At 42.9% G+C, this 14,339-nt stretch overlaps 1 protein-coding gene across 1 annotated transcript in view; it reads right to left on the bottom strand.

Moving 5' to 3' along the window:
* Nucleotides 1–13,375, bottom strand: part of bmp7b (bone morphogenetic protein 7b) — a gene marked incomplete in the record, with an annotated part of 19,885 nt that extends 6,510 nt beyond the window's left edge. Inside the window, 1 exon segment of the mRNA XM_035655879.1 lies at nucleotides 12,669–13,375. Coding sequence (XP_035511772.1) covers nucleotides 12,669–13,068 — 400 coding nt within the window.
* Nucleotides 13,376–14,339: the final 964 nt, after the last annotated feature.

The raw sequence follows: 14,339 nt of genomic DNA, 5'->3' as shown, positions 1-14,339 counted from the left end.
TATGAATGAGACATGAGGTAGTTGGATCTGTTAGTGATGACAACTATGCACTGTGCTCCTCTCAGGCACTGCATGTTCATGTGTGTTAGGTGAATGGCTTTGGAAGGAGACCTGAGGGTAGGGGGTAGGATTTTTTGGTTGGATACTTTCAAAATCTAGCTGTCTCTTGTTAGTTTCTCCAACATTACCTAGCCAAACTTCAATTTCCAATAGTTGTTGAGATGTTTCACTCAAAACCACAACTGTGAACCTCACGGTGGTGCTAGAGGAAAAGTCAAGGGAATCCATCTAACATATTTCAGTCTCAACCAAAGTGGTGGACTGACTAAGTCTCCAACAGACCAACAGAGACATCCCTAGGGCCAGCATGGCTAAAAATAATTAACCAATCAATCAATAATGAAAATAACTGTTTGCAGTACTATTAAAGTTATATAACAACCACATGCCCCTGTAGGGCAGGACAATACTCAACAATTCTTTATCAGAGTCGACTGCCTCGGAACTCTTTGGCAAGAAAAGTCCCAGGATCTTTGCCAAGGACACACACACATAGAGACACACAAATATTACAAATCAAAAGAATTTCTGACGACAGCATACTTGGTCTATACCAGCTGTCAGTAATATAAGTGTACAATGATGTAAATGTTGTTATTTCTTTCACTGCACACCTGCCTCTTTGTCTTCCTCAGCCCTGTTTCCCCTCTTCCCGCATATGTAGTTTTCCCGGTGGACTCTCCCCTACTTCCCCTTTCATTTATGTCTCTATTAAACCCAGTTGCTGAAGGACATTATACAAAGGCAGCACTGTGAGATGATTGGCCAAACCAGGAGTAAAGAATGGATCTAATTACTCTTCAATGAGGGACAGCTCTGCTCTCTGTGGGCCATTACATGGCCTAGCTTTAGGCTCCCATTGTCCTCCATCTGCTATGGGCACACATTGGACTGGTTTGATAAGCTGTTCGACTCTTCCTGAAAACAATGGAGATCAAGGTTATGTGGACTGCAGTGTAGACCTTGATTAATTCAATGTCACTTCCACCAACATCCCAACTTATTCAGTACCTCTTTTCATTCTACTGTACAAGCCCACTCTCTGTCCACACTTGAACCAGTCCTGTACTGTGGACCACTCCGTCAATCAGGGCTTTCATCAAGCCCCACCCTCCAAGTCACCCTTTACAACATTACTCTGAATGTGTTGCATACATTGAACAGCTGAATAAGTCCAAAGCTAATGGGTGTCTTCTGTATGTTTCGCGACTACACCTGCAGCTCACCCATTGGTTCCCAACCTTTTTGGTGTATTATACCCAAAAACAAAGCATGACGTATTTAACCAAAGATTTTCCTTTAAAATTGCTTACATTGAATGATTCATAGAGGCCTAATAACTGAACCAGAAGAGGCAAAAGTGTCCAAAGTAAAATAGAGAAAAGTCAGAAAAAAATACAATTTCTTTAACATTCGTTTTCGTAACAACGTTTTCTTTCATATTCATAATTTGTGACCCCTTCAGATTTATCTTGGGACCCCGGGAACCACTGTTTAGGCCAGGGCAGTAACTCAAAATCATTGCCTTTCAATGGATTTATATCAAGGTGATATGAGCAGATGTCATCGTTTTACATCATTTTGTGTGGTCATTTGTAAATTATAGATTCAAAGCAAATTAGAGTTTATAACTAGGACTATTTTCACTTTATTATCCATCCAGGGAAGATTTGCTCCATGGTTTTGGTACCCTCTCACACATTCTCATTTCTCTTTTTTACCTCCACTCCAGAGCCTGCGGCTTGCTTATTCTTCTGCCACACCAGGGACCTCTCCCTCCTCCTGTAGCCCAGTGCAGGTGCACTCCCTCTGGGGAGAGAGCCAAACCTGTTCTTTAGCCTCCAGAGCAGCAGCCAACCTCTTCACTGCAAAAGCTTTTTATCTTCGCTTGAGAGAACAGCTGGATGCTGCTGTGAAACTCCCACACTAACAATTTCTCTTGCATCACTTTCTATTTCCACTCTTCAAAGCATGAATTTAATCTGTAAAGTTTGAGAGAAAATGAGAGCAGCCTACAAAGTGTAGCAGTAGCCTCTGCCATAATTTTGCCTTTGTCTCTTTGTTTCTTTCTATTCTCTTACAGGCCATTATAGCAGTATGGCAGTCATTAGATGAGGGGAAGAGGCACAGTCAAAGCCAAGCGGGTGCATTTATGACTTCCTCTGGGAGGAAGTGAGTAGCCATCGCCCCACCTGTGTCGCAAGCGCACATACACCACAAACATGGCGAACACACCCTCATGCCACATGAGCCATTCATTCAGAGTAGCCAGCGTCCAGATCGGTCGCTGCCCCTCACATACACACACTCACATGCACACTAACAACTATCACAAAGTATTTCCTGTGAAGCCAACGTCTTGTGCGTCACAGCACGGTAACACAATCATTATGGGTTTCTGTAATCCATAATTAGAGATGCAACAACGCACACATGCAAGAGACAAACACACACAAGTACACAAACATATACACTTACACAGTGTGCTGCTTTTATCATTTGGTCTGACATCTGATTTGCTTTTTATACAAACTGCTGATGATGCACAGTTATCCCACATCATTTGACTTGTGCAGGCCACACACGTGCACAGCAGCACACATCAGAGATGTCGGGATGATGACGACTTCTCCATCCTCTAAACCTACTGTGCACCTGGCAGCCAGAGCTTTACTACAGCATGAACACTGTGTTAGCATCTTTCAAGATTTATGCTTCCCCACGGGGCACACAGCTTCCTTATCATGTTTTCTGTGCCTGCTAACAGCCAAAACCTCTGATCTTCTTCCAGAAAATAATCAACAACGATTTTAGGTTCACTACTCTACAGCCATGCAGTGATTTCTGAATTTAATTGAATGTAACTTATTATAAGTTGTATCTAAAAAGTTTGGAATCCATCAAAATATTCCTGTTTTTCCAAGTACACTTTTGACAGTCTTTAAAGGTTAGTCTGCTGATATTCTATATTTTTCTTGTCTACCAATGAACCAATCCTGCTACCAGTTTTGTTTATGTAGTCAAAGCCTGATAAAGCTTATTACTCTTTCCAGACTCTATTAAAAACATATCAGTGAGCCACACTATTATTTATGTCCGCAATGATAACAAATAGGCTTAAGGCTGAGAGCCACAGACAAGCTGGAGAAATCAGAAAGTACTGAGAGACTAACGCACTGTTGATTTTTATCAAAAATACTAAATATCATCAACCTTATTCTTTTACTATTTTTTTTTCACTCCTTGCATGTCTCTCTCTTCCTCTTCCCTTTTCCCTCTCCTCTCTCTACTCTTCCTCCTCTCCTGCCAGGCCTATAGACCTAAGACACTTCTCCAACACCTCAGGCTCCGGAGCAGCAGTGGACAAATCTGACGACTCGCATTAGCCCAAGTGTCTGTTCGGCACCCTCACACCCCTCAGTCCCGCTTTGCACGCTTCCGCTGCTCTGCAGGGGGGGGATCTCACCCCTGGCACCACTCTCACTTCTCTGAACTGAAGGCTTAAGCTCCCTCTCCCTCCAATCCCACCTTCAGTTCTCTTGAGATAACTGTACCACCATTATGTGCACCTTATTCTGCATCCCCTGTGGAGCCCATTAACTCTGACAGCACACCTGATACCCAAAACCAGAAACTAGAAAAGCAGTAAGTCAATCAAAGCAGGGTCAGATCCTTTCATGAAGAGAATATGGAGGTAAATGAAAGGGACTGTAACACTATGTAGAGGCATGCATTTGATTGATGCACTATAATGATCTGTCTCTTTCTTTCTTTCTGTTGCTCTTACTCCAACAATGTTTAAAGTACAGTACTGGGAACAAGTAAGTCATAGTTTCCGTAAGCTAAAAGGAGAGAGGGGAAGAAAAATGTGAGTGCAAGGAAGGGGCAGATTGCTCAAGATGTTTATCCTATAAAGAGTAAAAAGGGTTTGATCTCTTGGGTACCGGGTGACTGCCCACAGTAGGGCGATTACCACGTTAGGAAACATCCTGCCCATTGGCGACTACTGATGACATCATGCCTGTGTGATGTATTTGTACTGCTGTAGGGCCTGACAGCACTGGCTCCCTGGGAAAGGGTCAGTGGAGTTTCATGCTATAACTAACTCGCACTTAACGATCATTAACTCACCGCAGTGTGTGTGTGCGTGTGTGCACGATCACGTTTTGCCTTTGAGCCTGTGTGCAAGTAGAAGCAGTAACCACAGGAAGAAGAGTCTTTACATTTAAGACTTGCGGTCAAACCAAAACCTTCTTGAGTTTTCTAGCCTGAAGGCAACCGAGAGGTCTCAGATTATACTCACAGCAGCCCTTGTTGACCCCTCTCTCTCCCTCTCACTGAGGCCATCAAACATGCTTGCCCTCTGCACCCGTAAACTGTAGTGCTGGGTTCCACCTCATGCTTCGCTGGGCATCATGGACCAGAGATTTATACTGGATATGTAACAGCCTGGAACTCACAGGAATGTATCTGACTGTAAAGCCTTTTTTTGGCGCTCTACGTCTGTCCTTTACAGAGCACCACTCAGCAGCTGTCTTTAAAAGGTTTGTTCATCCAAAGCTACAAAATCACATATTTTCTCACTTACCTACCTCTACTGGTATCTTGCCATGCAGATAGTTTTGATTTAAAGGAGTAGTTCGACATTACGGTAAATTCGATTTCTGCCAGAACTAAAGCTAATTAAAACGTTGAATCTTATTTTTAAAACCAAAGTGTAAAAACAACAGTTGCTGGGTTTTTTGTGCCGAACTGTTCCTTCCCAGCCAACCGCCCACAAAACCCCCAAATCCCGTGTTTTTTATACTTGGGTTTTTGTTTGAATTAAACAAATGAAATATAACGTGTTAATTAGAAGATTTAGAGCTGTCGGCAGGCAGATTTTGTTACCTACAGACACAGCCCGGCTAGGTGTTCCCCTCTGTTTCCAGTCTTTGTGCTAAGCTAACTTAGCTGGCTGCTAGCTGTAACATGAGAGTGGTATCAATCTTCTCATCTAACTCTAGGCAAGAAAGAAAATAAGTGTATTTTCCAAAATGTCAAACTAATCCTTTAATTTGCAAAGATTTTGAGATATCTCTAAAATGCCTACACCCCAATACAATGGTGGTGAACACATATTGTTTGTGGTGCTCAAAAAAAAACAAAAAAAAAAACATACACAGTGGGGTACAATTTCTTCGATACCATTAGTAGTGAGTGAGAAAGTATAATTTGATATTTCAATTTTTTCATGTTCAGATCTGTATAATTTGGATGAGTTCCTCCTTTAGCATAAGCCAAAGTGGTGAATCTGAAGAGCCGACACTACAGTGACTGAAGAGCCTGCAGGACAAATTGAGTCATCTTGGAAATTGGAACTTAGACATCATCATGTTCCCTCAGAGGTCTGTCAAGAGAGATTGTACATTAGTGAAAGGCAATGGTGACAACAAAGAAACCACATCCTAAATCTTTAGCATTCATTGTTCTGTGGGATAATATGATGTGTTGAGAGACAGGGATGAAGGGATGTGGAGAGATCTGTGCCAAGCAGTGAGGGATCTCTCTGTGCTAATACCACTGTAACCATCTGCACTTCCTCTTAACTGCAGGATAAAACAACTCAGAGACGTGGAACCACAGCCATTCAGTTTCCCCCACTCACTCTTCCCCTCATCCCCTTGCTTTTATGTTCTTTAATTTTGTGGCCGCAGGGGCCACACCCTCCTCAACGAGCCAAGCCGCCTCTTATTATAGACCTCAGGAAAATTCACATACAATACGCACATTGGCACAAAGAGACACACAGATGTGTCTACACAGTGTCTACATAAAACTTTTTATAATTTCCTCCTGCATCCCAGAGCGGCATCTTAGGCACACATGACGGGCACATTGGCACCCTGATTTTAACAGCTTGTTGTTTATTTTGTTTAATTACAGCCCACTGCTTTTTTTAAAATAAACAAAATAGCTGTGGAGGAAACACAAGGGAAATACAGCTGCACGCTTGCCTAAATAAATAGAAACCTACCACATGCAGTTCATATTCAATGCTGCAAAATTTCATCACTTATCATAAAAACACTTGCATACAGTTGTTGCTTGGCTTTTACAAGCTTTGATTTGGCTGTTGGAACCTGGTGAGGAATCTGGTCAGTATTACGGGCTTCCGCTAACGCAATCTTCCGCTAGGAGAACTAACACACATCACACATTGCAGCTGGTGACTGGGCAGGGTAGGTGGCTCAAAAATAGTGTTTTACTATGCACAAACACGCATAACTGCACTAACACGAATGCTCTAAAGCACATTATGTTCCCACAAGGAAAAGAAATAAAGAAATGCACTAAATTTCAAGAAATGCACGCCATCCATTCGTGATCCACCTTTTCCCTTCTCCTGTTTCATTTTCTTCCCCTCTCCTTTCCTCTTTTCCTTCTCCTCTCATCTCTTTCCCCCTCTTCCCTCGGCCCAATCAGTGCCCCAGTACCAACGAAGAGCGCTGTATTTGTTTTTGCAGCAGCGGAGCTGTTGGTCCCAGGATCTCTGGCTGTGCTCTGGCCCACATCTGCTCTCTCAGCTTCGCTGCTTGGTACCCGCCGTCATAGAAGTGCAGGGGAGTCTTATGTGCTGCCGGTCACTGATAAGGCAAGGCCAAAGTAACCCAGATGAAAGAGAAGTGGCTAAACGGGTGGAAATATAATTCATTCTGCACTTTTTTATAATCTCACCGCTCACTTTAATGTATCAGTTATTCCTCTTTCTATGTGCATTTTTCAGTGATCACATATTGTCTACAGAGCAAACGATGGTTATTTTACCACAAAATTGCAGCTCCTTTTGGACAGATAGAAAGAAAAAAAAGAAAATGTCAGATCAGGAGAATAAAATTATTAGAAAAACTAAAATGAGCCCAACATTCCTGGCAATGAAGGAGGTCCGTCCATCATTGAAGCAGAGCTAGAACGCCTGCTGCTTAGTACATCTGGGCCTTTTGACCACTTGCCACATTGTCAAGTCCCACCCGCAGAGTGTTTCATCATCTCTCCCAGCAAGTGCCTTAGCCTGGCCAAGAGCACAGAGGCTCTGCTATGTACATCCAGATGTCATTCTGGACTCCTGGGTTCAACAGGTGAATCTGAGAGATAATAAATGGAAAAAAACATGATTTTCCTGGATCTCTGCAGCTGTGGACTTTGTAAAGTTGCCTGAAGCTTATGAGAGGAGAGACTCTTTGTCTCCATTTGTGGTATTTATTTACACACCAGACCTCAACGTAATACATCAAATTGTGGAGAACATTAAGAGAAATTACCTGACAGGAAGGCAGGGCTATCTGTACCAACTGTTACATTCCTGTGCTTCTGCTCACTCCCTGTCCACCAGAAGGCAATAAAGCATGCACTCAAGAACACTAATTAGCTCCAGAAACATTCCTTTTGGGCAAAAAAAAGTGTGCATTTCTCTCCACACATATGCATGCATGTACATACATATGCATGTGCTTTTAGTCCATTGGGAGTATATACAGAAGCGTTTACACAAATCTAAGGGAGGGAGGAAGGCGTATTAACAGTGTCAAGGACAGGCTGCATGCACAGAGGAATGACAGGCCTTCAACACATACTTGTGTTTTAATTTTCTGGTCCTCATGTGACAAGAAACCTCCTCAAACACATTTGGAGAAGTAGCCTTCATTGTGACATGGAGAAACTGAGACAGAAAAATCTGTCACAACTCAACGATGGACAAAAAGTACAAGTGTGTGTGTGTGTGTTTATGATAGAGAGGCGTGAGAGATAAAGTAGAAAGAAAGGGAAAGCTGCGTTTGGGTTCAGAGAAAATATGTGTATGTGTGTGTCTGTGTGTATGTATGTGAGAGAGAGAGGTGGGGAGTGGAAAAACACACAAAAGAACTTGAGAAAGTGTTGAAATGTTTTATGTCTGGAAGCACGGGAGGTTTAAACCCCTGGAGGTGAGGGCCAGAGCAGGAGGTTGGAGACTAAACACCACACAACACCGCTGGGACCGTATGATAACTAACTAATTAAAACTAGGAGGCCAGTGCTGATAATCAATACTGTTGGTTCAGCAGAGCAGGGAGGGAAAATTTGGTATCAGATGGTCTTGCGTGTGGGACCGATTGGAGACAGGGCCAGACATGATGTTGGAGGTCGAGATGAGGGGACTTGTTGGACTCTGAAAAGATAAAGTTTCTCTCCGCAGCTGCTTTGGCCTGCAGACAGAGAGAAACATCTGTATTAACCTCAGCACCATGGGCAGCCCACTGTGGAGAGGAATGTAAGGAGCAATAGAAGGAAGGGTGGGGAGAGAATGAACGGATGATATGAGTATATTTTTTTTAAATGGGGGATATTGGAACTATTTATTTGAAATTACTAATGTGGACCTTTCCGCTTCACTGCTATCAGCTATAAATCTACAGCTGCGTGCCTGTAGCGTGACTGTGGAGTGACACAACTGCTTCTGAGCACGCAGCCGGGACTGTGTGAGCTGGTGACACAATGCTGTCTGAAAGCCAAAGCCTCTAATAAATCCAAACTAATTTACCAGTTAGACATTTCTTCCCCTTCCTGCTCTTTATTATACCTTCCTATTAACACGTTCTATAAAGCGAGAGAGAACTGGCAGACAACTGTGTGGCAGCTCCTATGGGAGTAGACATAGGGCTGTGAATGGTGGAAGGCCAGGTGGTGCCCCGTCAGGTCACCAAGGTAACGCAGAGGATAATTACCTGCTATTGCGCTGACTCACTCTGCCAAGTCTTTATGATACCTCTTCCCCTCTCTGATCACAGCCTCAACTTACTAGTCAAATATAGGCAAAGTTTCGTCATGACACAATAGTACTAAAATTGGTCACCAGGTACAACGCCGCGAATTGAACTGGGTGAGATAATGACTATCCAAATGTTGCATATTGCTACAATGAGAGAAAGAAAGCAGGGGAGCTTAGTTTGTTTACTGCTTTTCAACTCTGTTTAGTGAAATGTATCACATCTGGTGCAGATTAACAGCAGCAGAACACTGAGCAATTAAATACACCCTGGTAGCGCATTTCAAAAAGCTAAAGCATCTTAAAAAGTGAACAAATATCAAATGGCTTCATGTTTTTAAGATGCTTTTACTTGACAACAGCACCTCCTCTGAGTGTACAGACAGAGGCCGACTTACAGCATCACTGTTACACAGGCAGGGCCCATTCAACCAGGGTTTAGTTACTGAAAAAGCTACAGAATCTACACATACAAAGAACAACTATTTCTACAGAACATCACATATATGAATTATTATATTCTGTAGACTTTTTTTGGCAACAAAAATCTCAATTTTAGTCTTTTCCTTTAACTTAATTATACAGAGAGAACAATAACATGATAAGACCATATTATTACAGTATGAACATACACACACACACACCACACACACACAGACACTCACACACAAACATGGATTATAGAGCTGCCTCATTTCTTTACACCCACCTAAGGTGAATCAATGCAGGACTCCATGAAAGTAAATAAGGAAGATGTGACTAACGCACCTCATGATAACATTTTACAGTAAAAGACGTTAACCTCCCTCCCACACAAACACAGGTAATGAGCTTGCTACTGTTTCAGTCATCCAGGATGCAAATAGCAGACGTCCAAGTCAGAGCCCTTTCCTGTGGTTTGGGAGGTGTAAATGAGCATTTAAGTTTGGGCATTATGAATGTTTGTGCATGTGCCTGGATGGCTGAGTATGACTGGCCTGTGAGAGAGTTTAACATGAACTGAACTGAACTGTATCTCAGCACAGGCCAAAATAGTGGCCAAAAGCCCTGGAAGCTGTGGTTTGTTAAGGAGGAAATGCCTTAATTCACGGTGGCTGAGGGCTAATGCTGCCAGAGACCAACTACATTAAATAATTACTACAAAATAATGAAATGAAACATTGGCAATGCATTTTTCATTTCTTTTTGTACTTTTTTGTATTCTTTTCTGTTGCCACCTTGGAAGAGGGGGAATGTGTGTGTTAACTAGCTGGCGTGTTATCATGGCATGTCCGGCACACACCCAGTGCCTGGGTGACCTGTGTTTCATGTAACAGTGTGCATTCTGAATGTATGCTGTAAGCCATTTACACAGCTGGGCTTTTACAACTAAAGTGACTCAGTGAGAGGACGTCCCTGGCCTGGGGTCTGTCCCAAACCTACACCCACCCTAGCTGGCAAAAAAGCGTATCAGCTCCCTTGAGTGGCAATCAGGAAGAGAGAGGAAGCTAGTATTCTTTTATATTAATATTAGTGGCTTACTGCACTGAGATGTGCTCTGAACAGATGGGTAGTTTATATTCTACCACAGTAGCTCTATGGTGCATCCATACTGTAGTAAAATCAGATACATCCTTGTCATAGTGTTTAGCCTTAAATAAAAATACAAACCAGTGCATGAAAACAGGCCTCTCAGGAAGCAGTAACCAGTATACAGAGTCTGACTAATGTACCTTGGCACGGCAGTTATGGAGACATGCAGAGTTTTGAGGGACAGTTTTTAAATAAAAGCCACACTCATTTTGCTCTCAGACAACCTAAATAAGAAAACAAACCCACAATGAGCAAATGTGGAAAGGAAGGAATTTGGAGAGGAAATAGTCAATCCATTTGATAGCCATCACTTACTTCTCTGTGCCCTTCTCTCTCTCTCATGTGAAGGGTAATGATAATAATCTGCTGTTTTGAATCAAGCCGCCTGAATACATATTTGATGTTATTACATGAGACTCAGGAAGAAACCTAACAATGAACCCTACTGATAGATGCAACACGTGGCAGAATGCAATGACAAATACCCACTTTATATCCAAATGAGTAACATATATGGAAACACTGATCATGTGCCATGAGGAAGACTCAACCTGGGCAAATGCCATCAGTAATTACATTAGCCACAAGACTTCAGTAAGGCAGTGTGACTTTCTTTCCATGATCCTCTAATATATTAAATAAAAATGTTCTCTCCAGCTGACCCATCTTTGTTTAGGTTTTCTGTCTGCTGTAAGCATCATCCTTGCAAAAGAAATGGACCAAGTCCCAACCGATCTGTCGTCTTTCTTTCTCTTTCTCAGAAGCTCCCTTCTTTCTCGTCAGCTTTCTGCAGCCTCGGCCCTTCACTTTGCAAGGCCCTTGACTTGCGAGTCTCTGTGGTCAAATCCATCTGTGTCACAGCCTGTCAAAAATAGTCACAATGCAGCAGCTCCCACAGTAATTACACAGTGCAGCGGAGGAACCAGTGTCACCTCCCTCTCTCTTGCCAAGACGCTCCAACAATGATCTTTCCAGGATTGAACGTAAACTTCCAACTCCTTGCACAATTTCTCTAAAATTCTGGTGGCTTGAAAACATTGCCAGCTCAGAATCTCATTTACTATTTTGTCTGTCTGGAGCCAAATTGTGATAAAAGGTTAGTACACTAAAATAATACACAGTTACTCATCTGGAGCACAAGTGGGGCAGTTGCTGTTGAGCAAATTGAATTATAATGTTGTGTTTATCTATCCATAAATCTGACACCGCCTGCTAATGTTATGTTATTATTTGCACTTAACAACCTGTTGCTGACAGCAATATAATAGTCAAAGAAGTTTTTATTTCAGTAAACATTCTGATTAGATAAGCACAGTGGTCCAAGGAACAGAATTTAACAACCAACAACTATATAAAACTTTTCTACTGGAGTGCATGACTTATTGTGTGACCAAATGAACCAACAAAACTAAGTCTGAATCATCATTGATTTGCATTATTTTGTTTTCTGAGTGTTTATAGGGATGTCTTCAGATTAGACTGAAGGGACAACGACTGCACTTTGAACCCAGTCTGCTGTTGACTTACTCATTCTTTAGATAACACATGGTTGACATATTAGCTCCTGGTTGGTCCATCATCCTCAGCTCAAGCACCTGAACATTAGCCGGTTGCAGCACAGCTGTTTAACAGAGAGGGACACTGGAATGTGACAATCCTGGTATTAGCTGGAAAACAGCACCTAGGTCTATGTAAACATGGTAATTGTGCTGAAAAATACATGTCCTGCTCAATAAGGTGAAGTAACAAGATAAATTGTCACCACGGTGAATCTACTATCACCTTTGACTCATAGATATCCTTTGACTGAAATACTCATGGTGCAGCCTAAAGAAACAGCAATTAGATGCAACAAGTGGAGGGCAATACTTACAGTAAATAATTATCCCTGACAGTAAATTATACTATATACAGGCCTAAAGATGACCACTTGACAACAGCTACAGAAACTTGATGTGAAACAGTGTGTGTGTCGTTTATCTCTGTTCATGTCTGTTTTAGAGACCTCTCAGTCTCAGTGTCTTTTAAGCTAATCACTTAATTATACTGTATGCTAATTGTTATTAGTAAAATATGATTATTAAAATATTTACCTTGAAAGAATAAAGACTGGCTGAATTGAGTATAGTGGTACACAATAGTGACTATAGTGGCCTTCATCTTTGCCATCATGTTTGTTCTCCTTTATTAAACTCTATTAAAAGTGTATTTCCAATAGTTTTTAATCATACAAATGAGAGAGTAAGGAGCCTACCTAAATTGACAAAGCTCATGACCATGTCTGCATCGTTCAAGAAGTTGTTGTCTTGCAAGCTGGCTATTGGGGGCCCCTGGGTGGTGAAGACGGGCTTGTAGGGGTAGGAGTATCTGTCCTCGTCCCCCTCTGTGGACATGGCGTTGTACAAGTCCAACATAAACATCGGGGCAGCGTTGTGCTTTCCGTGGAGGTGGGGTCGCGGCCGGTGAGGCAGCCCCAGGATCGACAGGATCTCACGCTGCATCTCTCTGCGCTCCTGGCTCTTCAGCCGACGGTGGATGAAACTGGAGTGGAACTCGTTGTCCAAAGTAAAGTTCGTAAAGGCGGTATCCGCCAAGACACAGTAGCTCCAAACCAAGAGCAAAGCGGGAGCACGTCTATCCAAAATCGGTGCCATGGTCGCCGTGCGTAATTGCGCCCAGTTCTGCTCACCGAAACGCTGGAAAATGGATATTGAACTTTTAGCAAAAGACAGCCTGTGTTCAATATCCAAAGTCAAGTACGCACCCTCATGTTGAGGGAAGAGCTCCCAAATGAAACATCAACTTAACTTCAAAGTCCTTTTATTGATTGGTTTCCTGGGCAGATTGTGTTCGCGCGGACCTCCGTCCTCATCCACAACCTGTGGCCAACAGCTACCAACTGTAGTGCAGCCTGTAACTGCAGAGTGGAGGCTGCGAGCAGACACGAACAAGTTCTGAGGAGGCGCTGTGTGCTGGGAGGAGCAGGAGAGAGAGGGGTGGGGGGTGAAGAGAGAGAGAGTATGTTGTGGTTTTCTAATGGAGATAGAGCGAAGTTGGCCTTTGTTACCAGCTGGAGAAGAAGGGCTTGAGGCTACATGTCCAAATACAAAACGGATTAGGACGGGATTTCTATCATGATGCCTTAGTTTATGATAAAGCACATTTCGTCATTCCTTTCCCACAATTCCTAGTGCCTCTTTGCTTGTGTGGATTCAATAATGACAGATGTGCAGGCAGTGACAATAGGCCTTTCAGTGTTAGTCCGTTTGTGGGAAAATAACAGACTTCATATCAGAGAGCAATTATATGCCTGTGTGGGTGAATACTTCAATACTGTGGGAGAGGTTGGAACACGCAGTTGTAATGCTGCCACTATAATAGTTTCTCAGTGATCTGCAGGTGCACTCTCTGAATACCTGGGTTCACATGGTTGTGAGACTTAAAAGTCAGTTGTCTTTTGATGTCAAAGAGGCACTATTACGGCCTCACAACTGCCATTTCATGCTGCATTTTTGAAGATATCCAAGCTTTCTATCCTCACTGCTGGAGCAGGAAGTTTGTGACAAAGGCGGCGGCACACAGACAGAGCACAGACTGCGAAAGGAGGGGTGCAGATGTTTGGCAGCTGCTTCGTCCCTCCATCTGCCCCCCTGGCCCCAGCACCTCTTAAACACCACACTTTAATGGAACGCTTCTGACCCTCTTGAGCGCTCTGCTCTCACTGACACAGACGGAGGTATTTCAGATGGCCCTTGCACCGGGAACGAGCACTTTATCTAGGCAAACCTCCTAAAACCTTTTCACTACACAGAGAGTGGAGTTTTAAAGGCTCTGCAGTTGAGATGTTTTAGGGCTACAGCTTGCCAGGTGATTTTTATGACAATAAAATTAGACTTCAATGGCACAGCAAGAGAGGCTGCCAGAC

This window comes from Morone saxatilis, unplaced genomic scaffold (assembly GCF_004916995.1).
Source record: "Morone saxatilis isolate NCDOM2014 unplaced genomic scaffold, NCSU_SB_2.0 Contig15, whole genome shotgun sequence".
Classification (NCBI taxonomy): Eukaryota; Metazoa; Chordata; class Actinopteri; family Moronidae; genus Morone; species Morone saxatilis.
This window is presented reverse-complemented; position numbering and strand designations above follow the sequence as displayed.